The following is a 26,412-nucleotide window of genomic DNA, read 5'->3' as shown; positions in this document are numbered from 1 at the left end:
GGTTTGGTTCATTTAAATGAAACATCCACTCTTTTTCCATAGCGTTTCTTTAAATTCTAAAACTACAGATACAACTTGAGTTTGATTTTGTCATGCTCAGGAGAACAGTAGCACCGTTCATTCATCAGGGTGAAGGAGGTAGTACACGTGTTACATTTTCTTCTGTTTATGTGTAGCTAGATTAAAAAAAAACCTGTAAGCTGTTTTCACAGAAGTCAGACGACACAGTTGACAATGATACTGGGCAACTTTAAGACCTGGCAATGGAGTTACAACCATGAGCAGCAGAGAGTTTGAACATTGTCTTAGCGAAGATCCATGATTAAAGTATGTCTTCAACGTCAATGCAACTTTCAATGCCATCTAATCTGAACTGAAAAATAAGCTTTAAGGCCAATTCAAACTGGATTACAGTACTTCTGCGGTCCTTGTATATCCACTGAATCAGGAATAAGCAAAGGAAAAAAGAAAATCTGAGCTATCCGGGTTTTCCAACAGCTACGGTTTTGGTTGTACAACTTTGATAACCATTAAAGCAGCAGAAAAAATGGCAGATTCCCAAAAAGAACTGGCACGTTTTTCCACCGAGGCTTTTTGTTTCTTTTAAAAAAGCTTTTTGACACTGCAATGCTTAAGGCCGATTTGTCAGGAAACTGTAGTTCTGCATTAATGATACTTTATCAGAATAACAAATTATTGATAAAGTTATGGCTATGAGCCAAAACACAGCCAGACCTAATATTTGATAATTATTATGAAACTAGAAACAAGTCTTTTCTACAAATGGAATTCGAAGGGGTTCTCTTGCAACAGCTGAAAGCTCTCACATCTTTTCTCATGGTTTTCACTGCATTGGGCATCCTCAAACTTTCTCACCAAACTCTACACTTCAGAAAGAGCACTAGCTTGGTTTGTTGGGTTTTTTTAAAGGGTTGGTTTTTTGCTCTGGCCCTAGGGAATTACGCAGTTTTTAAGACACAGCAGAGGAAAATGTTATTCAAAAGAAGTGCACATACATATATGCTGTCCAGCCTTGTTCTGATACAAAAGCTGTAAGTTAAATTATATTGAAATATAGCACTATTAAGGCGTTTGAAATTCTTTGAAAACCAAGGCACAATTAGCTTAACAGAGCTCAGAACAAAGAATTGCTTTTCAGATATTGGTTTGCTTAACGGAAACGTTCATAGTCAAATTTCAATGCATGATTAACTCTTAAAACACATATTACTGTAAATTCAAATAAGAATTCAAAACAAGTCAGACAATGTTTCTACAGCAACGTTAACTCAGCCGTGAGGGGCTGCACATATATGCTGTACGCCCAAGGTCAGTCTTTGACTCCCAGACACGTTATTAATGACGTCTTTCCAAAAGCAAAAAGAACACCTCTAACTTCTCATAGCTGTATATACAAGGTTTGTTAAAAGAGCTTTCTTCCAAATGTAACTGCACAAAAGCAAGGAGGAAGAAGAGCTATCATGCGTTGATTTTTCTTAGCCTCTGTTCTGAATGCAACTGCATAAATAGGATTCATTCCAAAAAAAAAAAAAAAAAAAAAAAAAAGAGGCTTCTTAAAACTGGTTAAAAAGTTTAGGAAGAACGGTGGGAAACAGACTGCAAAGCTTTGGAGGCTTGGTGGACGAGAGGAATGTGCATGACGTGTTTGTTTGGAGATGGACTGTATTTCCAGCAAGAGGAGAAAAAACTACTCCTGGAGCAGAAAAAAGCAAGCGAATCTTGTCTCACATGCAGCACTAGAAAACCCCAAACATCCCAGTAGCATCGCAGTCAGCAGAGTGAATCAAACACAGAAGCAGCATTTGTCGCTCTTAGCTAAAGGGTTTTGCAGTTATTGCTGCAGTATGCCCTCTCCTTTGCATCTCCCACCGACAAATTCCAGCTGGTCCTTGTAACGACACCAGGGCAGTTTGCTGAATCACAGGCCAACATGCAGACTTTTATCAGCTACTGGACCACTGAAAGCATTGATGTTACAACACACGTTTGGAAACACCTGCTGCTTGGTCAACTGTTTGAATTTTGTGTGGGCTAATGTAATATATAGCCTAACAAAGATTTAAAACGCAACTTGGAGACTTGAATAACAATAACTAGCTCATCTTTCCTTCTGCACTGAGGAAAAAAACAAATTAGCTGCTTCTGGGCTTTGCTTCATGGCTCAGGGAAGAACAAACCCATGGGGAAAACCTTGGGTCAGCAAAAGACCTACAGAGAATATTCTGAATCCCAGACAGCCACATCTAGTTGCTCCACACAGACCCCGCACAGTCTGCTGAACTTGCAGGTTGTGAACACACCAGACCACGGACTAAGGAGGAGCTGCTTCCAGTCGGATGTGCCTTTTGCTGAATGGAATTGGCTAATACCATCAAGAACAATCTCAATTAACCCATGTATATACTGGAAGCCCTACAAAGAGTCAAAATGTATTTGTGGTAGCCTCTGATGTTTGCAGCACAACTTCTCTGGCCACACAGCAGTTGGTAAGGGGTGTGGGTTGTCAGCACTTGGCTGGGCAACCTCCTCCGCCATCTGCTTCTTCTGCAGACCCAAGCTGTGTATTTCTAATGTCCTCACTGACTGACCCATCCATGCTAATCTCATGAAGCGAGGACATGGGAATGCTGGGGGATTATGGGTACAAGGTGCCAGATACCAGAGCAAAAGGCAACTCTAGGGCATCACATTTAATTTTACAATGATTTTTTACTTCCTTATTCTTCACAGTCTGTTAAAGTGAGGAATGTTAGGGATGTAAATTGGGTAGTTTAAAGGAAATATAAAAAACATTTTGAACTCTTGTTTGCACAAATCATGTTATGGTCAAAGTCCTCTAATCTATGACACTGGCAAGTGCTGCTGACTTTTAACCAATTCCTCTGACCCTTCTAGTATTCTTCTACCAACTTTTTGTACCCAGTGTCTGTCTTCTCCTGCTTGACCAGCTATATCAATATAACAAAGCAGCTCATACTTCCTTGCGGGCTTCCAAAAGTAGACTACATAATTTTATAGCATGTAGCAGATGTCTGAGCATAATAAAGGCCACAGCATGTGGTGTTATTACTGCTATAATGGGCAGAGCTGAGCAATCGGGATCTGAAATGTTCCCTTCAGAAAATGAACTTCAGCTAGAACAGGCATTCGAAATTGAACTTTGGACATCACGAGGACTTATTGTGCAAGTGGTGTAAACGATAGACACTTCAGGATGCAGTTCTCCTTTTACTGAAATATAAAATAAACTTGTCACCGATTTCCTTGGCAGCATGACATGATCCTAAAACAATAACCTTAAAATAAAGTCAGTAATGCTCAGGCCCTCTTAGACTCTGTTCCCAAGATAATTCGTTGCTACAACACTTATTTTCTATTTTTCTCCGGTTTCTCTAAACACGCAGGTTTAAAAGTAATCATTTCACATCCCCATCAGGGCTCTGCTGGCTTATGCACTGGTTTAAATGTTACTCACCCGAGAGCAGAACGTGTTACATGCTTTGTCGTGACACTCCATCATCTGAAGTCCCGTGACATCATCCCTCGTGCTAGTGCAAGAGCATTCCCTGCAACCATCTTCCCAGGTTGTCCCAACAGGGTAGACTATGTCGTTGTGCACACACACCTATTGGAATGCAACAATTAATAGATGAAAGAGCACACTGCTGCTGTAAGGGCACACTACTGGCTCCGAAAGGCTCCTTTTTTAAGATGTGAAACCTACCATAAATTTTATGGAATATTCTGTACCCGTTAGAAATGCTAGAGGTCTTAAAACTGTGGCTACTCTGCTGAGGAAAGGAAAATAAGTGCAACCAAAGCTGCTGTTTTATAAAGATTAATTGGAGAATTTTATCTGCAGTTGATGGAATTGGCCAGGGTCTGACTCAGTTTCCCTGGAAGTATAATGTGACCCAATATTTAGAGATAGTAAACAGTGAGTCCTGTAGAAGGAGCTATGCACATAAAACTTCTTCCAGCTAAATCGGCTGATCTGAAAAGATCCTACTTTGGGCTACAAGCATTCATTCTCTTGTATCCTTAAGCCATCACAGCTACCACAAAAATAGTGCCATCTCTTATATTGCACTTTCTATTAGTAAAGTTTACAGCATGTTATTAAAGAGATGAACATCATTTCTTTTTACAGATATAGCAAGTAAGTCAGAGACATAAAATGACTTATGCAAGGTCACGAACTACTTAGCTGCAAGACAGCGTAACCCCACGTTAAGCTGTTGGGTAAGGTTGCTTCAATGAAAAGGATACATCGCCCTGCAACCTCTCCTTTAAGAAATCTTATCTTAAAGGTTAACGTAATATAACAACTTAATAAAAGGTTGTCAAAATGAGGAAAAATATATCCTGGTGACGCTTTAACAGAGCCAGAAATTCATTTGGCAAAAATTTAAAAGCAGCAATATAGTTCATATAAGATACAATGCCTCCTTCAGGCAGAGGCAAAGGTAATCAATGGGCACAAGGAATTTAGGTCTAAGGTATCCCAAATATTTCAATAAAGTTAGTCTAGGATTGAAAGAATATACAGTAACTATACTGATCCAAAAGCATGTATCTGTTATCCAGAAACAAATTAAAAATTTAAAAATTACCTCTGAAATTCCTACTGCTTGAATGACCTTGAAGTTTCAAATGTTTTAGGGTTGGGCTTTTTTATAAATATATATAATTTTATTTATTTTTATATATTAAAAAATCTGATTATCTCAAAGGCACAAAAAATGGGTCAGTTATGTCAGAATAAATGACTGTAACAGAACAAGCAACAGCATGATGCAACAGTCCATTTTTCTCAGACACAAGTAAATTAAAAATGCCCTGGCATCATTATCCAGTAGTCTTGTTGGGTGTCTGTTAATACCTAGCTACCTGCCTACTTTGCCGCTGTCACTCCATGTATAAAAGATACTCTCATCTGTGGAAATGACACTCCATTCCCCTTACCCTGCCCGGAACACAGGTGGTAGATACGCAGCCGCAGTCATTGCTGACAGATCTGGATAGGTATCCCAGAGGGCAGCTCACTGTTGAGTTCGTACACCTGCAGGTACACTCATATTCATCACAGCACTCAGTCTTCTTAACAGTCAGCTCTCGATGCGGTGGGCAGGAAGGTATTTGAACCAAGCTGCATGCTTCTCTGTTACACTCTACCAGAAAAAAGTAGGTACCATGTCAAGCACATGGCATTTCAGAGTGCTGCGAGTGAAGACGACAGTTCTCTAGCAACAAGGCACTAATTGCTACTGCAAACGGTTGTAAAACCTGGCCTGTATCAGAAACAGTGTGGGCAGCAGGAGCAGGGAGGTGATTGTGCCCCTGTACTCGGCGCTGGTGAGGCCGCACCTCGAATGCTGTGTTCAGTTTTGAGCCCCTCACTACAAGAAGGACATTGAGGTGCTGGAGCGTGTCCAGAGAAGGGCAACGAAGCTGGTGAGGGGTCTGGAACACAAGTCTGATGAGGAGCGGCTGAGGGAGCTGGGGTTGTTCAGTCTGGAGAAGAGGAGGCTGAGGGGAGACCTCATCGCTCTCTACAGCTACCTGAAAGGGGGTTGTGGTGAGGTGGGTGTTGGTCTCTTCTCCCAAGTGACAAGTGATAGGACAAGAGGAAACAGCCTCAAGTTGCGCCAGGGGAGGTTCAGGCTGGATATTAGGAAAAATTTCTTTCCTGAGAGAGTGGTGAAGCATTGGAACAGGCTGCTCAGGGAGGTGGTGGAGTCGCCATCACTGGAGGTGTTCAAGGAACATGTGGACAAGGCATCGTGGGACATGGTTTAATGGGCATGGTGGTGTTGGGGTGATGGTTGGACTTGATGATCTTACAGGTCTTTTCCAACCTTAATGATTCTGTGATTCTGTAAAATCTACTTAAAGACTAAGAAGTAATGCAGATATAAAAGACCGAGGTCAAAGATTGTGCTGCAGGTTCAGGAAACGTTCCTACCCTGCCAAAAAATTTGTTGCCTCATATACAATCAAAAAGATTTACAAAATAAGCATAAGTGTCAGAGCACACACGTTCAAGAGTAAAGTGTTTCTCTTTTCCTCAATTCAAAAGTGTACTCAGAAAGTGCCAACAATACCCTTCTTCCAACTCTGTGAAATCATTACATGTCCATTGGCTCCACAATTAAACCTTTCAGAGGGAAAAAATAATGTCTAAAGGAAGTTGTCAGTGTTGTTCAAATGCAATGTTCCAGAGTCACTCCCTGCTAAAAAAAAAAATATCTTACCACATGTGTAATTTGGTCTGCATTCTCCAGGGTTGGTGAGCGCAAGCTGCAGGCCAAACCCACAGACAGGGGCAGGAGGCAAATCACAGGAAACCAGATCACAGACTACAAAGAGAAATGGAGAGAGTGTTTAAGACCACGCCTGACTAATCAGTCCTCAAGAAGAGACACACACACACACACGTGTGCACGTCCCCATTAAACTATTCTCCCTAGACTCAATTGCTATCCTAAAATGTGAAGTAAGTTAGAGTTCAGCAGGTCAGAGTTTGTTTTCAAAATAGCTTGGGAACAGTTCAAGCTTGGGTTATGAGGTTTAAGGTTCTAATGTTATATTTAACGTGCAAATATAGACCATGCAGAAATAGTTACTTGAAAAAAGTCCATTCTAATGTCATTTAGACAAAAACAAATCACTCCATTCCCTTCTCTATCTCTTACAGAAAGAGGGACAAAGTCAAGTTGGAAGTGAATGGAGACTCACAGCCTCAGGAGTTGTTTATTTTTCCATACAGATCATTGTACTTCAGTCATTTAATTGTCATTCATTGGTTTCAGAAATGGAGCATTGCATTAAATAAAAAAAGGGATAGTATACCTTTGAAGCATCTGTTAAAAATACGGACCAAAAAGATTCCAACAGTTTAAGAACCTACCGCATTCGTACGTGGGGCAGCACTGGCCAGGGTCCCTGCGCAGACGAGGGACTTCACAGGGACCGCACTGAACAGCTGGAGTAAGAAGAAAACATCCATAAAACAAGTTTGGGTAAGAACTAGAAAACTAGGTAGCAAAAACATCAATTCAATTTCAATCATACTTAGGCTAAAACAATTTACGTTTGGCAGTAGGGCAAGGTCGGACCGTGCAGTTTACTTTCTTGTTATCGAGACACGTGCAGATCTTGCAAGGCTCATTGGTGGGAATCCACGTTTCCATGTGCTGCATGAAAAAAAAAAAAAACCAAAACAGATTGTTAGAAAGAAATCAAATATGCTGGTCACTAGTATGTTATCGACGGGAGCGGGTGAGGGTGAATAACATTAATTTGGAAAAACAGAAGACTCTATGCAGGATTGGTTGGTTGCTCTGTTAACAGTAAGAACCTAAGGAGACACATAATTCTGAAATGACTGTAGTGTACCAATTTAGCAAAAGATGTAAAGAATGCATGAATGGGATGAGGAATTAACTATTGTTTTAAACATGAAAAATGCTCAGATGTTCTAAATGCAATTGCAGGCTATTGTGAGTAACAGCGGACTTGTGCAACGACATACCATGATCGGATTTTCAGTGGTAATAAGGGAAACAACAATATTTTGGGAAATACGTAGAAGTGGCTGCTTTCCCAAATTAGTCATACTTAAACACAGAGAAATAAACAGTGCATATTTTTAATTAAGAATATGTGGGGTGTCATCACGTGATTTCCCAGTGAGCTGAAGACTGGAAAAGCACTATAGTAACCCCAAATCTGAAACCATCACTGTGGTGATTACCTGGAGATAATAAGCACATTCAGAAACTGCCAGTAAAGTGTATCATCATTCAATCACTGCTCCTTCTCATGAGAGAGAGGGAAACCATTGATGTAAAAGAGGTAGTTACCTATCAAGAACCATCCACATTTAACACCCATCCGAATAGGGAGGTAAGAGTGAAAAGATGCACTATGGGACAATAATGTTAATTTGCACAATCGCTCGAGGTTCTGGGGGAGAACATGTAGAGGGGGTTAGGATGCCATAAAGGGAAAAGGTGTCATCCAGAAAACTCTGGAGTGTCTGCTGAGACCTTTAGTAATAAGAAGAAAGAAAGGAAATATCTAAGCATACTGCCACCTGTACCCAGAGATATCTATGTATTTTAAGCCATCACAGGAGTCTGAAAAGACCGTTTAGTTTCAAAGGTTAGTAGCATGGCAAAGATAAGACAGCAGGCATGCTAGAACAAGCCAGCCAGAGGTTTAAACAAAGCTTAGGAACCAAATTGCATAGGGTTGGTTAATCCATAGGAAATATATTTGAGTCAAAGAAAGCAAGCATCAATGTATTGCTAGTAAAGAGCACTATCTCAGGGCTTGGAAAAACAACCCAGAGCCCTCTGCCAGAGCATTCAACGGCCTCAGGGTTAAAAAGTCCTGAGAACGCAGCTGATAGAGAATGCCTACATTTGCAGGTGGTCATGTGAAAAGCACGCGGACATTTCAAGACACAGAGAAAGAGAATCCCAACATTTGCTCTAACATTTTCAGCAGCCTTGATTTTTGCACAGGTTTTCTTCAGCATAAGTGGGACTCTCTTTCTAAAACCAGAAGAAATGACAAGAAAGAGCACGGTGTTAGTAGAGCTCTATATGGGCGTTGGTACTGAGAATCCCGGTAAGCCCAAGCACAATCTGGGGTAGAAAGGAACAGAGGAACGAACACCAGAGGGAAAGAAGGGGGTTAAGGAAATCACAACCCACCACGAGTTGCACTGCCTGTTGTATTGCTCACGCAGCTAATCCTGCAATGGTGGAGACGCAAAACGGCTGTGTGAGCTGATCCTCTCCTGCCCTCCACCTCCCCATCCACACAGCAGCTGCATCTAAGCCTTGCCATTGGGGTACAGACGGGAGGTTTTCAGAGTTAAAACCCCATTAAGGGGTGTGCGACAACTCATGAATTTCAGAACTTCTGCAGAAACAAGTAGATATCACTGCAGACATTATTCCCAAGATGTGTGCTGAGCTTTTCTCCACGAGGGCTTGAAATAATTATTTAAATGGAAAATGCACTGCATTGCCTGAGGATTCGGGGATTTAAGGCACACAGATCCTAGACTTTAATCTCCACTTGCAATAACCATTTCATATAGAATCGTAATACAATAACTAGAGTCGTCAGGGTCACCAAGAGTTGTGCACAACTGATCTGTGTTTAGGGCAGTGATTATATACATCGCAAGCTATTTTTTCCTTCAAGGGAAATAATAAGATTTTTTTCTATTCATTTTATTACAAAAATTACTGGGATTTTTTTTTCCTTCCATTTTACCAACTCTATAAGCTCTACACAAATCCAACGATACTGTATTTAAAACAAAGATCCAAAACAGAACACGAATGTAAAATTGCGGCCACATGCATAGTGATACTGTAACCTTAAAATAAAAGCTAGTACAAGACCCATGTGCTCAATCCTTCAGAAAACTCTAAACTTTTGTTTGCAAAAACACCATTTGGATAATGCAATTATGGAACTGAAGACAACACTTTCCCTATATCTTCCCTCTTGCTGCCAAAATCCATAGGGTATGTATGCCATAGGGTATGCACGCCTGAGGCTGTTAGGCTCCTGCACCAGCCCCTTGCCCAGCAGTAGGAAACCCTCCAAGTCCTGTTTAGCAAATATGTTTTCACTGTTCGGTGCTTCGGCAGTAGGCGGCACTAAGGCACAAGCCACGGCAAAGCGGGATCCTCGAAGCCGCCTGGACCCGTCCCGTGCAAGGGCAGGCTGCGCTGACACACGCGGGGCTCCCGCTGCGGACCCGCGATGGGTACGGCTCTTGCATTGGCCAAGCAGTGCTCGCAGCACTTGCTTCACTAAGTCAAGTGTATTGCTGGCTGGTACCCTATCACCTGAAGAAACTCTTAAGTTTGATGCTTTTGTCATTATGTTAATCCATGCAAACAGTATTTAAAAGAGAAGTTTCAGCCACAAATAGGCTTCGCCTCCTTTCAGTTTAACTGGAAGCGTTTATAAACACATTTCTTGCTGAACAAAAGGCGAGTCTAAATTTGTGTGTGTAAAATGAAGTTATTCTGAGCACATACATTCATTTACTTTTTAAAATGTACTTTTTGCTTAAAGAATAGACTATACACACACACAGAGACTTTTGTTGTTTACAGAAGACCTACATTATAAAAATTATTATGTCTTTGACAGCAGGTTTGGCGAGTACTATAGGACCATCCAGAAATCTCATTAAGAATCTAAAGTCTATAAAGTACTGAAATTAAAGCCCCTTCTTCTTGAAGTCCCATAACAAAACTGCAGATTTAAGAGGACTGGCGGACTTTTAGGTGAAAACTCCCAGAATCGAGTAGCTGGGGGTGAAGAGGAGCAACCCCTGCTACTTGGAACAGGGGACGTAGGGAGGAGCTTGCTGTGTGATGCTGAAAGGGAAAGCAACAGTCTCTTTCACAGCAGCCTGGCATCCAGCACCTGCAGCTCTTCCCAATATCGTTCTGACACAGAGAGGTCTGACTTAGCTGAGGAAAGTGGATTTTCAGTAAAACTAAAATTATGAATTTCATCAAAGGAATAATTCTCATCAAAAAAACAAAGGGAGGCTAATACAACTTGACATAAGGTCGTCTCGGTCTCACTGCTCCACACCAACCACTGAAAATATTTCAGTTAGCTTTGCGAAGACGACATGATACATTTTAAGCAAGGGTTCCAGATTTATGATTAAATTGTCATTACTGGTAAAAGTCTGCCGAATGGAGGTGTTTATCTTGGTAAACGTTGACTTATGCCATTCCTCCTCTCTTCCCTCCAGACCTCCCTCCACACCAATTTGTCATGCATTTCCAGGTCTGTACAGTCCCAGCTGTGAATTTTATATCCACCCCAGACCAATTTCACACTAGGGGGGCTAGATGGGGCTGACAGCCGGGCGGTTATGAGGAACTGAGCTAGAAAATAAAGCATCCAAAGGGGAAAATAGTTAGACTTCTACGACAGATTTACTTGCAAAAGTACCAACCCCAACCGCGTACAAAGGTAAGATGCTAAGTATATAGTTACCTGATGGCGCGTGCCATCTTCACTGATGCATTGTGTGCAGATTTCTTCATCAACACAGCTGTCATTAAAAATCACCTGCCCGTCTGGACAGAAGCAGCCTTCTGTGGGATAATCCTTGCAGACACTGAGTTTGGTACTATTCTCACAATGCTTTATGCAGGCTCTGTGGCAGTGATCATATGTCAAATATGCGGGACATTTCATTGCTGAGGAACACAGAAAAAAAAAGCTTTATCTAAAGAGATCTGAAATGCAGATAAACGTTTCCACTCACACTTGCTTTAGAATTCTCTTCAGGTTTTGGAACATATTTTGTCCTCTGCAGCCACTCACACCTTTGAAAATACACTTTTAAAACTAACAAAACCCACAGTGGAAAGAGATTGAAGGCATTTGCTTAAGTTACATCCCACACAGAAATCATCAAGCCACATTTTCAGGTCACACGAATTAGCAAAGTATGACTTACCCTAATAACGATACAATGGCTTACGTGAGCTGAACGTCTTGCCTAACTTTGCTTTCAACACTGGGCAAGAAACGTAAGAATTTGGAACCACCTTTACGTGTATTACAGAAGCACTGGTACCAGCACATGGTTAGGACATAGCCAGGACAGACTAAAGCGTTAAACAGAGGATTGGGGTTTATTTTTGACAACTTTATAGTGTTCCCAAGTAACTAAAGCAAGCTAACAAATGGAACATTTTGGTACTTTGAAACCGAACCTGCTGGATTTCTGCACCTTATTAACTGAATTGCCTTATTAGCAGAATTAACCGAATCAAGGAAGGCTGCATTCCCCCCTAAGCCAACACATGAAATTTTTACTGATGAGTCCACAACACTGAGGATATTGTCTCTAAAAGCAAACACAAATCTAAGGCTACAGCTATTCAAGAAACCCATGGACACAGCTTCCATACTGTGTACTCCCTTAAGTCTGCTTTATTTTTCTCTACAGCTCCAATTAGGAAAAGTGTTTCTTCTTTCCCAGTTTGTGACTGCTGTGAGATTTACAAAACTCTTCTTCAGTTCTCTGACAAAAAACACTGAAAGAAAATTACTGAATGAAGACCTGAGCTCCCAACCAAAGAAGTATTCATCAGCTGAACTGTCTACACACATCCTTCTTAGCCAAAGGAAACAGAAATGTCTTCAATCTTAACCCTTTTCTGTTTCAAGCCATGCTAAATCCAATTATATCCGGTGTGTTGGAGTCTATGGTTGTATGTGTGGATAACCACCACAGTTCAGCAGATGCAGAGGAACTTGAAAAGCCACGGGAACTTGGTGGGGAGTCCAATCCCACCATGAAATGCTTTGGCTGCATTCTGAAAACACAAAAAGGTCTATCCAAGTAAAATAGCAGAAATCGCCTGTTTATAAACCTATACTAGCAGCTACCTAGACTACCATACTTTCCAGAAAAAACTGTTTTCCAGAAACAGTTCTGTAAATAAGATGCCTAAAGTAAGCACCAGTGCTTATTGCCTGTGATGGTCTCACGTCAGATCTAATGAATTTGGGAAAATACCTCCACAGCACCTATTAAGGTAGTGTATCATTTACTTTTTTATTCCAGCATTAGTAAATATACTCAGCACACCGGCTTTCGTCTTGGTTACCTACCACTAGCCCCAAAGCAAATCTAGTAAACCTTCTCTGCACAAAATTAGATTAATTTATTTTAGAGTTTAATGCTGACACCCATCAGCATAGAACCTGGACAGCTCTCAAGCAGAATGAGTACCAATGTGAAAGCCTCTAATGTACTTTATGTAACACAGCCCCTTCCCCTTCCTCCTCTTTGGCTGGCATTAAGGAGCCAGGTGTGTGAAAAACGCAATGTAGAACTGTGCCCCCGACTCCAGATATGCTATCAAAGAGCCTGTGTGCCTGTGTAAAACAGCAATGATTTTTCAAGGAAGGTAGAAATGAGGTGGTTATGTTTTGCAAAAGAAATATAAATGAGTTCACATGACTGCCCTTGTTTTGAAGTCACCTCTGTCCCTTGGGGGCATGGGAATGAGATGTGCATAAGCAGGGTCAAGAGATAGGATAAACTCCATCAATGTCCCAAAAATCATCCTAACCATCCTCTCATCCTACTGGCACAATGACAACCAGGAGATTGTAGAAAGCCACCTCAGACACATTACTGCCCCTAAGCTCCAGAGATTTGGCCAGCCCCTACCTGACTTAGAGGTAACTCTGCTTTTTTTATGGAAATTTCTGCCAGAGGTATGGAATGTGAGGAGGCACGAAGGACTCCCCACAGGCAGCCTCAGAAACAAGTATTTCAACAAGCTACCCTCCTGGCTGGCTATGTCAGGGCTCACCTCAAATGCCTGTTGTTTCTGAAAGAAATGGAAAAGACTGTGGGTACCAGCAAAAGGGGAAAATAAGGCTGAAAACCAAATAATAGAAGAGTAATTCTTCTGCCAAATTAGTTTCAAAAGAAATCTACCTCAAACACTAGCCTGTATGATGCTACTATGATCATGTATTGATACTGTATTCTGTATTTTGGCTCTGTTAAAACACGACCTTTTCTTTCAAACAAGGAATAGTAAAAGAAAAGCTGGGGTGGGGGGGAACACAACAGTTTCCTGTAAATCTATGATTTCAAAGAGTCATCTGACACATTTAAGTATTGACATTTCTTCAGCTGCTTATTTTTCCTTTAAATTACAGTAGCTATTCCTAGTAGATACTGTTTGGGAGAAAATAACCTCTATGAGGATCTACAAAAGGTGCAAGTCCGTCAAAATAAAATAAACCACTTAAATTCAGAGTGAAAAATCTGGTGACAGTTTGCACTGGGATTCACTCTGACTTTGTGGCTCAAACACATAAGACAGAGCATCCTTGGTTAAAGTACTAAATGCATATTTAGGGGAGGGGTGTTTTTCAAGCCTGTGATACATGGAGGAAGGCACACGTCCTTTCAGGCGACAAATGCCACTCTTTTCTTATCAGTAGTACGATTTAGCACAAATTTAGCAGCTAGCTAGCTGGTGAGGTCACATACTGCTGGCTTGCCTTTTGCCTCACCATACCGTCACATGCAGCCCAAAGGACAGCTAAAACCCCAGTGCTGACAAAGCTGGAGTGAATACTGCACCAGGGCCAACAGCTCATCAGCTGCCAGTCAACCTCCCCGCACTGCTCAGGCACAGTTTTCTTAAACCTCCCTTAACGGGTCTTCTTTATCCAAAGGAGTATGTTTAGAAGGGTTTTTCCAATCTTCTTGGGAGTGGCTTCAAGGCCACATGAAACCAACTTAGATCAGTGCTGCCATCAAAAGGGGCAGTCCCCCCTTAATCTCCTCACCTCAGCTGCTCTTCCCTGCTGGTACTTTATTCCCTTTGACAGCTAGTTTTCAGAGCTCACCACGCAGAATGTGAGCACAGCAAAAGGAGTGGGAATGCACGGCTGGAGATGGAAGAGGAAGAGAAAAACTGTCCCAGATCAGCTGAAGGCAGCCGTAAAGCCACCCCCATACTGTTGATTTCCAAGTCGTGGTTTAAATCCTTCAGCTGTTACGGTCCTCACCAGCATGCCTTGCTTACACAGCGAACGAATGGCAGCGGATAATCTCAGTGTAGCTCCACTACACAAATCCTTCACTAGCAGAGGTGGTTTAAAGGTTTCTTGTATTCCATGGCTTCTCTCTCCTCCTCCTGACCCTCGTTCTTGCTTCTCTGCCAGATGTCACTGCCCCTCATTTGAGCAGGCACAGCCTGTTACGCTTTTGCTTTCTAACCTGGGCCTGCAAAACAACCCAATGAAAGACAAAACACAAAGCCCTCCAACAACCAGAATGGCTCATGAAAAATGTTGTTTCCAAGCAAAATATTTTTCCAGGAATGCCTGCAGCTGCCAAGTGCCACCAGCATCCCCCTCAGAGAACCACAGCTTTACTGAGCAGTACTAACTGGCGGTTTCTTGCATACACCATGAAAGCATCAACTACCTAAATTTAATTCATCTGCAAGCAAGTATTGGCAAGTACCTAGAGGGCATGTCCACACTGCACATAAACGAGCTTAAAGAGCTGCTGAGAAGCCCTCATGGAAACATCAGTATATGAAGATTAACAACTGCTACTGCTGTCATTGATCTTCGGAGTATTTCTGCTTTCTGAGCAAGATTTGCTAACTGCTACTGTTACTTGAGCTACATCGTTCAAAGCTGACTTGGTCACCTTCACATGAGCTGCCATTCCTTTTGTAACTGCAGAATGAATATCTCTCGGTCCATTCATTAATCACTATATAAACAATCCTATTTCCAGGTGAATAAAGCTTCCTCTCCACGCAAAGCTGAGTCCCAACACGTGTCGATATTAGCAATGCAGTGATTTGTTAGAAATCCCTATGATCTTCACCTTAAAATAAAGCCCGTACTGCCATTGAAGTGGAAACCCTATCCAGCAGGCATTCACCATGAGGGTGAGCCTGCTCAAGGGGTGCATATTCTACGCCTCAGGGCTACACGACTATCAGCGGAAACCACAAGCTGCTGCAGCGCAAGTCTACTATGCATGGGGTCTAGAAAAAACATAAAATTAAAAAAATATGTCTTTCTCACTATGCACTCTCACCTTGGAGTAAAGTTCCCTTCCATCCGTTGACACAAAGCTGGAAGTCTACCAGATAGCACTCAGCACATCCACCCTCCCAAAAAGGAGCAAGGAAAGCTCAGGCAGCGAGACTGAAGGAGCACAGGATGGAGAACAGGCTCTGTCTTTATCAGATATTCCAGCGAGTACGTTTACCCATCCAGGCAGAACAGTCAGGAAGGACTTGTACTGCTTGAAACGTCCCCATATGGCATGACAAAAACCCAGATCAAACCCTAAAAATATGACGGGGATTCACTGGAGTGGGGGGAGAGAAGCAAGGTACTCCAGAACCATGCCACTGTTACTAAACACGCTGTGGTAGAGTGATTAAGCTGCACTGTCTATCTAGTCATTAACGTCACCTGTGTAATGTCCCTGTAATTGGCAAATTTATTTTTGGCAGTTGCACACATGCACCTGCTTGAAGGAAGACGACAATGCTATTGTTAGGACACCAACGACTGTTTTATGCAACTAGCATTAAAATGGGCAACTCTTTGGCTATCCTTGTGCATGCCATGTAACAAGATGGGAATTTGAAAACTGCAGAGATTTATTAAGGTATTCCACTGTCATTCAGCCTTGGACATACAGTTTGCAAAGTCTGACTGAAGCACTAAATTTGAAAAATGGTGGGCAGCATTCTCCCTCTGTTTTCTAGGACTATATTCCAAACAAACTGTGTTGTTTCTTAAAAGATTCAGTCTGCAACAGCAACATGTTCTTCAATAACACATCCTGGAAAGATATTTAAGACACTAACTGGAGGCTCAGGCCAAATTCAAATTCACACTCTTGACTCCCTATCCCATCATTCCCTCAGTCTAAGTTGAAAACATGAACAAAAAACCAAAACATGTACTGAGTTCTTGCTGTATTGTGCCTTTAGGATGCTGGGTCTCCAATTCTGAAATGAAAAGTATCTGGGCAGCAAGGGGGAAAGAAAGCAAGGCGACAAGAACTGACTAAACTAGAGAGGCAGGAGATCTGAAAAACAACCGGGATATCAAGACACTACATGAGGTGCTAGCTGGGAAAGAAAATGCCTACATACATACACACGCATCTCAGACACCTGACTAAACCAGAAACACTGTGAGTGAATATCTGAACGTCTATAACCATCACTGCAGACAAACAGCAGAAGGTGTAGAATAAGCCACCTCAAGAGTTACTTATATGTACTTAACTATATGTTGCATTTTTAGCAGATCTTTAGGTATGCCTCAGAATAGGGCTGTCAGGAAGGAAAAAAGAAAAGAAGAAAATAAAAAAAGAAAAGGAAGATAGGGCAGAACTTCTCATGTCTATAAGAATTTAGGAGAGTAGGTAAACAAAACGACAACCATCTGAACTTAGCACTACCGTCCTTGTCCTGCTTCTTTTGGGCTCTGGGCAATTTGCAAGGCTCACATCGTGCTGTACTGCTTTCTCAGAGCACAAACTCTTCACCTCGAAAACACAAGCAAAACACAGCCAGAAGGAGAACCAGAACTGCAAAGTAAATTACAGCTGGTTTGATCAGTGTAGCTGGCATGCGCTGGCAAGAAAATACACCACAGATAGTGGCTATTTCCCCATTTTTCACTGCAGTAGAAACTTAAAATCACACTGGCTCTTCCATCACAGTCTGAAAGGTTTAGGCTTTGGTTGGAATGTGGGGGATTTGCAGAAACTCTTACAGAGAATCCAGAAAAGTCTTATTTTGCGCCATTGGCAGTTAGGTATGACAGTGACAGGCAGGGGAGCAGTTCCACTAGTCTAAATTACAAGTTTCCCTGTCTGCCTTGTACAGGTTCCTCCAGTGTCTGTACCAAAGCAGTATCTGTAGCTAAAACTGCCTAGCAGAATCAGAGCAGACTCTCAGTTCAAACCTGGCCCCACGATGGTTCATTGGCTGCAGAGTCAGGCACTGTCACATAGCTGTTTGCCTGCGCACAGCTTTCACAGGATTTTTATTTCACAGGTTATCCCTCCAGCCTTGCGTAACTACCTTGCATTTTACTAGTTAGCAGTTTACCAAGCAACGCTTTTGTCATAATATGCAACTTAGTGGATGACAAACCGGTTATCAGATCTGCAATACCACTTACAGGGGAAACTTGATTTGGAACTTCTGCACCATTACGTGATATTCAAAAACTAATATTACACTGACAAGATGGTCATTGTCACCACCCATCACCAAGTTAGACAGTTTCTATATCAGCTTTAATGTATCGTAAAACCCCTTACGACAAAACTCGGGTGTTCTCCAGTCTATGCAGACGCCGTTTTCCCTGCAGATGTGAGTGTAGGAAGTTATCATCTCGCAGGCTTCGTCCTCATAGCAGCTGCTTTCTGTGCAGGCCTCGTAGAACATGTTTGGGGAGATGACCCTGTGGCACTCTGCAAACCGATCGGAGAGCAGAAGGCGGCAGTGGCTCGTTGCATGCTCAGAGCATCCATCTTCTCTCCGGATTTCACAGATCTTCCCTGGCTCTTCCACCGTCCAGTCTTGGATAAAGACGCTGCTTTCAGGAGTGACAGAGCCATCATGTAAAGTGAAGTCATTGATGTGGTTCTGGTCACACACCCCTACAAGGGTGAGTGAAAGGAAAAGAAAGAGTCTGAATACAGTCAGCAATAAAACAAACCTAGAGAAGACAGGCACGGGACAGACAGAGCTGGTTGGGGCCACTTGGTGAGCTCCAAGGGGAAGAGGAATGAATGATATTCCTTATAGCTATTATCAATGGAGGCATAAAAACCCTGGGTCTTGTTTCCTGTTTTCCTTATTACAGGAGGTACAGGTTATGCCACAGAGGATACCATAGAGTTAATTCTCCGTGATAGTAGTACCCATCAAAAACCTTTCACCATCACTGCAAGCGTAGGACACGTCTCTCACATAAATGTATATGTAAGATCCTAAAGGTAAAGCCTCACCAAAAAAAAAGAAAAAATAATCTCCTTGAAAAGATAATGATGTAATGTGAAATAAGTAAAACATGAGAGATGTCTAGCCTTGGTCTTTCTAAGGTATTACTGGGAGTCAAGGAGCTGTTAATGCTGATGGCCATAGTAGAAAAACCTACACAGATCAGCAATGTGCCAACAACGGGGGATCAGTTCAGCCAAAGAATTTACAGGTTTGGGACCACACAAATTCCAACAACATAAATTGCAGTTCTAGCCCAAGTAGGAAGCTGTTAAAATTACTAGCTTTCAAACTTACCACAAAGACCTTTTGTTCCTGAAGAAAAGCTCTTTGAATTAAGTTTAAGAATAAATTCATTGTTTCTTGGAGTAAATGTGAGATTATGTCCAAGATGGGAGAACTTGATTTCATGCATTATTGCTCCATAGACAGTGACTTCAAACAAACTGCTAGAGTAGGGAATATGAACCCTTTCACCGTTAACAGCCACCTGTTTTCAAAAAGTCAAGATCATCAAATCAGTTCTAGCAAGCAGTTAAAAATCAACCCGATTTCAGAGTTGAAACATGTTTTGACTTCACAGGTACTTGAAGATGCAACTGAATCTGGACATAAGAATCAATTTTGCAAGCTGAAACTTTCTATTCAGTTCTAAAAACGCACAGAACTAATTGACCTTCATTCTGTGTATTATATGAACAACTTTTTCAACATTTTTCCCATATGAGCGCATTCCTTCAGCATCACATGTAAACAGACTAGCAATCTAATGCCATGAAGTTAAAATGCCACCTACAGACCCTGATCATCAATAAACCTCAGTGAAAGTCAAGGCTGTCCATCACCATGCAGAACTGGGTGCGGGAGTTTTGGTCCATCCTATTTTCCTACACACGAGTCAGAAGAGATCACCTTTGCAGGCCAGCTGACTCCTCTATGTCTGAGGAACCCAGAGACTGAAAATGTGTCATATTGAATTTGAATGCTTCTCTGCCTATAAAATAAATGTAACACACACTAAGCTGGCCTTTCTTCTAACACTGAGGTCCATCTGCACACAAGGTGAGAACCAACTCACTAGCTCTTCAACCAGCCAGTCATGCATAGGTTTGTGAAGAACAGACCGCTCTCCCATGCACTAAATAATAACACTGTGTAAAGGACCTCTGCCGATAGAGGAGAGTATGCCCTGTCTATAATCCCTGCCTTTCTAGCAGAAGTGTCAGGGAGACACTGCCAAATCGCACGTTCTTGACATTATCATAGTCACAAAATGGGGAGAACAAGAAGAGAAACGTGTCTGGCCTGTTATGTAAATGTAGATTGTATCATGAATTTGAAATGAGGCATTTACTCAGAAGCCTAAGAATAGGCTGCAAGGGGAACAGAAACTGGATAAAGGGAAGAAATTCGTCCCCATAACCTGAAATTCTAGAGCATGAGCAGACAATTCACAGACCACTTCATTGTGTTTAGCTTACTGCCATGTCACTGAAGAGCTGAACAGATACACCACGATGTTGCACTTCAATGGAGTCCATACAGTTCATCTTCGGTGTTGCTCTGCACGGTCCTTCATGGAGGAGAACTTCAACATCATTTTGCATGTCTTGAAACAAGGTGTAGGAGCAATTGCCGGTCAGCTTAAAATTTAGCCCATCAAAAGTGACAATATGTCGAGATGAACTTCCTATACAGACACCTGCAAATCAATGAAGAAAAAGAAAAGCCACGTAGGCATTTACTTTTGTTCAAATTACACTATTTCTTCACAAGTGTTACAGGCACGGGGAACCGATTAATCGAGAATGCTAAGAAGGTAATGAATTGCAAATGCTTGCAGCAAATCATTGACAAGAAACTTTGGTAAATACCTCATCACATGGTTTTTTTGAAGTATCTTTGTCTGGAGTATCTTTGTAATTAGTATTGCAAAACATTTGGATAAACTCAGAGAAAATCCCTTAGCATGAAGTTTACTCACATTGAATATGATTTATTAATAGATTTTATTTGAAAAATAACAGCAAGGAAAATGTATCCCTTCTCTCTTTGTAGAAAGACTGTAACATACTTACTTTTTTAATTTTTGCATTGCATTTTTATTATGGTATTGCATTTTATTCTGTACAGTACTACATTTGAAACAAAATAATGCTATTTCATTCTTATCAAACACATGTCACAAGTCAGTATCAGGGGACTTTTTTTTTTCCTTCTTTTTCAGATGGAAAAGAGGAGAAGGGCAGAGAAGTAATGTGCAGAGGATAAACCAATGGTCAACTGACAGCTCAGTGTCCTGGTCATTTAGGTTATAAACACTTCCTTGTCTTCACAAACTGAAAAATAAGGAGGATTATAATCTCACAAGTACCAAAACAAAACCTGAGCAAAAGGATGCTTCCAACTCACACATTTTCAAATCTTTTGCTTAAAGATAATAAGGACAATAAAAGCAATGTCAGCTGAACTTGTAGGAAGAAAATTCTCATTGCTAATAATTCAGCTACTTGGCTTCTATTTGAGACTTGAGAATAATCTGTTTCCCGTTCATTGACGTTCAAACTTAATTTCCCAGGAAAAACAGCAAAGAGCAACTTTTGCTTCAAAAAAAAAAAGAAAAAGAAATAAAGCCTATTCTGTGTACTGTCAAGGCACTGAATTGTCAACAGGTACATCCCTTTGGAGCAGCGGAGCATCTTCTAGTGTACCTTCTTATAAAGTTCATGTATAAACAGCCATGAAATAAGTTAGCAATAAGACAATGTTTCTCAACCTTTTTTTATTCATGGACTTGTGAAAAGATGTTAAGGATAAAGGGAATCCTTTTAAATTTATCACAGGTATTCTGTAGCACAAAACATGTTAATGCAATCCCTTTAAATCCATTTAATAATAATCCAATAGCCCACAAACACCCAAGAGCCATGAATCACATGTTGCAAATCACATTGCTATAAAATTTATAACTAGTTCAGCAAGCAAACACCTTCATGGCGTGACTCCTGATCTATTCTACGAATTCAGTTATACAACTTAAGAAGAACACTTTTTCAAGTACTTCCTCTTTGCAAAAGCATTTGTCATATCATCCGCACTGTCAAGCAATCATTTGAAAGGGCTCTAGTTCCCTAAATAATTGAACACTGCTGAATCATGAGTAAATTAAGCGTGTACCGCCACCCTCCTGCAGCACAGGTTGCCTCCATCCATAACAACAAAGAGATGCTGAAGCACACTGACCTCCTACTAAGCACGTGCTTTGCTATGCCCATCTGAAAAGTTTACTGATTGCCATGAATTTCAGCTCTGACTTCAGCACATATGGCATCAGAATCAGCCTTCCTGCCTGCCACGGACGTTGCTTTAGTTGACACAGCATCAGTTGGGTTTTGCTAAGTAGTGACTGAAACAAGGGTACTTTACCCATGGGGTTTTGATCAACTGGGTGGGGTTGGGGGTTTTTTCCTCCTCTTACAACAAATGAAAAACTTACCACTTTTCATCACAGGCTGTATCACCTTGGGGGAAAAAAAAAGTTAAATTTTGCATGTCATGGCTCACTGAATTCATAAATAGCTAAACAAATGTTATCTCATGTTAAACAGCAGCAATCTCAGGTCAACTGTAGGTCTTTTCATGATAATCAACTAATGGTACAAATGGTAATTTTCATTTCATCCTTTCAGAAAATCTTTATGAAGACATTTTTTGCTAAATGTATGCCAAAACGTATGCCAAAAGTAATGCCTTCATGCTGCTATCAATGTATTTAGGATCGAGAAAATTATTACAGATGCACTTTTTATGGGTAGATATCACTAACAGCACCTTTTAAACATTATAAAATATTTATGATGATTCAACTAAAATCCTTCTACCTTTTTGAAATATTTATATCAAAAAAGAAATGTTAGCTTTAAAGTGTTTAGGTAATCAAATGTGCTTACAGAAAATGCTAAAAGTTGGGGTGTTAAAATTTTGGTTGTCTAACAATTCAAGGATCAAAATCTAGCTACCCAGCTTAGACATTTCAAGCAGTGCCTTGAAGAAATTGTTCTTAAAACAGCCAGTGCTGCAGAGGACATTTTAAACTGAGATTATACCTTATAAAGAGAAGGCATATATAGGGTCCTGATTCACTTTAAAAAGTAATCATATGACTTTAGATGTAAGCCCAGTTTTCAGAATTATGTTGGGGAGTACAGTCCTCTAAGCTTCATCAAAGCCAAAGAGATTCATCAAGCGAGAGATTTTCAAGCTCTGAACAGGATCCAAACCCTGTTGAAAATAACACCTACAGGTTCCTGGTTCTGAGATTTCTGCAAATTTTAGCTGCGACAGCACGCATGATTGGGCTGTAGAAGTGCATTCTTTTGTATAGATACAGCCTTTAAGAGTTACTGGAGCTGATCTTTTGAACATTTAATTCAAAAAAACCATCTTGACTAATTTTTTATGGAAATCAAGCATATGACTGCAGTGTGTTTGGCATGGAGAGGAGGTGAAGCTCCGTCCCCAAACCCAGGCTGAGGTGTACCAAAAGACCCAGTGGCTGACCCTACCCCCTCGTTCCACCGTGAAGTGCTCTTCCCTGTTACGGCTGTAGAGGGATGCTCTGTGCCACGCTGCGTGCAGCCAGGCATCCCTGCCTCCTTTATCCCAAATTGCCACCATTTCACTGTTCTCAGAGCATCTGTCCAAGCACTGAGGCAATCTGGAGGCTCCATTTTTTTGCTCGAAATCATCATTTTCTTCTTATCTTCCTCCCTCACGTCTTCCCTTCACATAGGTGGGATTTTCCTAAAGAACCTGTCGTCTTAATAAATGGATCACCAGCCTCAGGGCTGAATCCCTCCACCCTGTAAATGTGAGTGGGTGCACTTAATTTCTGTTCCTGTCAGCTCAGCCAAGGCACTAATCACACAGTGTTCTCCGTTTCTGCTCAAATACTCAGTGTGAGGTTTTCTGGAGGCAGAGAGCATTTTTTTGTTGTTTTTTCTTTAATACATGTGCTTGATTGAGGTCAGGCCAAGCCCTCAAGCCTAGAGGTGGACCAAGAATACATGACTTGCTTACAGCTTGCTGAGATAAATTTCTGTTTTCTTCCATACGTCCTCCTTCCCAGTTCATACAGCTTTGGAAGTAAAAGTGTCAAATTGTCTGATAAAACACTGTAGCTATGCTAACGTAAAAAACAAGCTCGCAGTGGCCCTGAACTTGAAAATAGCATCACACATTCCAGGCATCAGCAAGACTCCCATGCTCCTAGCTGTTCAACCGGTGTACAGCGTTAATTCCTCCCACCTCGGTCACCTTTGATGCGTACAACAACTGAGCAGCTCCATTCAGCGTTACATTTGTGATTATCATTTCAAGCGCTGGGGAGGGAGAGGCATACATGCAAAGATAGATACTCACACGGACACATCCATCGGCAGCCACAAGTTTCTTCAATCTTAACAGCAGGAAGATTGCTGTGACATACCGGTTTTGGCATCCTCTCACAGTTAATTTGGTGACTCTCCAGAACTGTGTAATCTCCTGGAAAGCATGTCACAGTGTGGCATTGGTCCGGTAATGTCCATTTGTCACCAGGCTAGGTAGGGAGACATAGATATTTAACAATTGAAAAGAGCATGGGCGGAGGGGAGGAAAATGAAAACTTGGTTGCTGCCACGCTCCTACAGCTAGCAAGTAAAGTGACACTGACAGCAGTGCTACTCAAATTGGCCTTGGATAATTAAATAATAGAATGCAGCGTATTAAGGACTCCATGAGGATGAGAAAGTTTAAATTAGCAACACTGTCAGAAATAGACTCTGAAATTCCAAGCAAAAGATAATAGTCTAGAATAGGAGATGTTTTCTTACAGCAGAATGAAGTATCTGGTACTCCATCTATTGTTAGCTTAGCCATCCTACAGCATGCATGGATAGCATAGACAATAAAGAATTCCCCTCAGCTTTTCTTTAAATGTCAAAGCCTTTAGTTTTTATAAGCCATAAAATTATTTTAGAAAGAGCTCTGAGCACAGATGGTCATGGCACAGCAGGAATTAACAATATTTGTTCCAAGCTAGAAAGGCGTGGAGTACTCTAGTTATTTTATCCACAACTTTAAAACTTTAAAACAGTTCCTCCCTTCCCGAAGGGAAATTGTTCCTTTACCACACTAATGTTATTAGATATACGTAGTGGTTTTGTAAAATTAAAAATAAAATATGAAATATCTTCTCACCTTCTAAAGGACAGTCTAAATTTTAAGGCACCAGGATTGCATACTACTAAATGACAGAGAAATAGATGTGGTCACTATCTGGAATATCTCAAGATTCATATCTGCAAAAAGCTGAGCTCTCTGGCCCCAGTACCGCAGAGCTCTAAAGTCCATAAATAGGCTCAATGAATTTCAAAACTGAGGGTTCATCCCCGAGGCCTGCATACCCAAGAATATCCCGAAATGTGGGAAACAGCCCTTTCCAGACCTATCTCTACAGAGGTGACTCCAGAAGCAATAGTAACAACTGAGACAGCCGTTCTATGAACTGGATAACATTTCTTGACGTTCACAAGCAGAAATACATGGGGAAGAAAAGATGATTGCTATTGGGCAGGGTCATCTCCCATCCTCTCCTTTTTGGCTTACCCATCATTCCCACAAAAGAGAAGAGCAAAGCGGCAAAATATTTAGGTAACCACAGCATAATTCACAGACTAGTCTTGGCACTAATGTGCAAACCAAGAAGAGTGATGTGAAAGTGTTGCTCTATATCTCTGAGCTGTGTGATACTGTCAAGGCTAAAAAAGAACTGCCAGATTTGCAGCCATAAAAATTTACATATTAAATACAAGTTAATTTACTGGACGTGCTTTGTATGTTTTAGGACATTGAGAAGGCATCTTGTCCTGAAAGTGGCTTAACACTTTTCAGGCTTGTGAGCCTAGAGGAAGCTGTGAAAAAGTAGCATGAGGAGCTTTAAGTATGGAAAAACTATTTAGATAGGAAGCAATGGAATGGTTTTTAATTATTGTTGTCTCGCCTACAACTCACTGAAAGTGGAGCACCTGGAAGGGTACAAATACAGCTGTGCAAGTATTGCAAAGGACCCTCTGGCTTCCATACATATTTAATTGTTTTTATTTTACTCCTTAACAGGACATGTATTGGAAAACATCTAAGAGCTGGACAAGAAAAGGAAAGCACAGCACATTAAAACAAAAATACCAGTTGAAGCATCCAGAAAAGCCAAGAATCCTGGTGCAGAGGAAAACGCAGGGACCCTGAAGACAAAGAAAGCCTAAATCCCAATTGATATGAAATCGTAGGAGTGAAAATGGGACAGAAAGGAAAGCAAAAGCAGAGGTGAAGGATAAGGATATCCTGAAGGATATCGTGGAGGATAAGTCTGCCGAAACCGATGAGCCTGCCAGCACACCGGAGGAAGCCTCAGACTTCCTCTCCGAGGGAGCTCTGAACCTACAGACCTGAACTTGCACACTCTTTCTCTTACTGTGAATCTGTAGGAGAGAGAGCCACGTACCTCGACCGGCTTCATCAGCTGGCATCTTTTAATTTAGTCAGGTTTTTGTCTGCTTGTTTGTTCTTCTCTAAACCAAGTGAAGAATACTAGAGAAGTCACGTTACAGAAATTGCTAGTTTAGGAATGTGGGTTTTACCACCCCGTGTAGACTACAAATGCAGAAGATCGCTAAACAGATCACTTCATGGTGAAGTGCTACCGTTATAAGACAAGTACCCACACTTCCATTATCACCTTTATGCC

General features: G+C 41.3%; 1 protein-coding gene across 1 annotated transcript in view; it reads right to left on the bottom strand.

The window, feature by feature from the left end:
- The window catches only part of VWF (von Willebrand factor), a 146,291-nt gene that overhangs the window by 26,479 nt on the left and 93,400 nt on the right, over nt 1-26,412 (bottom strand). Inside the window, exons 34-43 of the mRNA XM_059816886.1 lie at nt 24,048-24,225; nt 20,108-20,328; nt 18,924-19,116; nt 17,942-18,283; nt 11,077-11,282; nt 7,115-7,217; nt 6,932-7,006; nt 6,276-6,380; nt 4,987-5,192; nt 3,497-3,646 (exon numbers count right to left, since the gene is read on the bottom strand). Of these exons, the coding sequence (XP_059672869.1) occupies nt 3,497-3,646; nt 4,987-5,192; nt 6,276-6,380; nt 6,932-7,006; nt 7,115-7,217; nt 11,077-11,282; nt 17,942-18,283; nt 18,924-19,116; nt 20,108-20,328; nt 24,048-24,225 (1,779 nt within the window). The remainder of the gene's footprint in view (nt 1-3,496; nt 3,647-4,986; nt 5,193-6,275; nt 6,381-6,931; nt 7,007-7,114; nt 7,218-11,076; nt 11,283-17,941; nt 18,284-18,923; nt 19,117-20,107; nt 20,329-24,047; nt 24,226-26,412) is intronic.

The sequence above is a fragment of the Gavia stellata genome, chromosome 4, assembly GCF_030936135.1.
Source record: "Gavia stellata isolate bGavSte3 chromosome 4, bGavSte3.hap2, whole genome shotgun sequence".
In the NCBI taxonomy this organism is placed as follows: Eukaryota; Metazoa; Chordata; class Aves; order Gaviiformes; family Gaviidae; genus Gavia; species Gavia stellata.
Note: the sequence above shows the minus strand (reverse complement) of the source record. Positions and strands in the feature narration are given on the sequence as shown.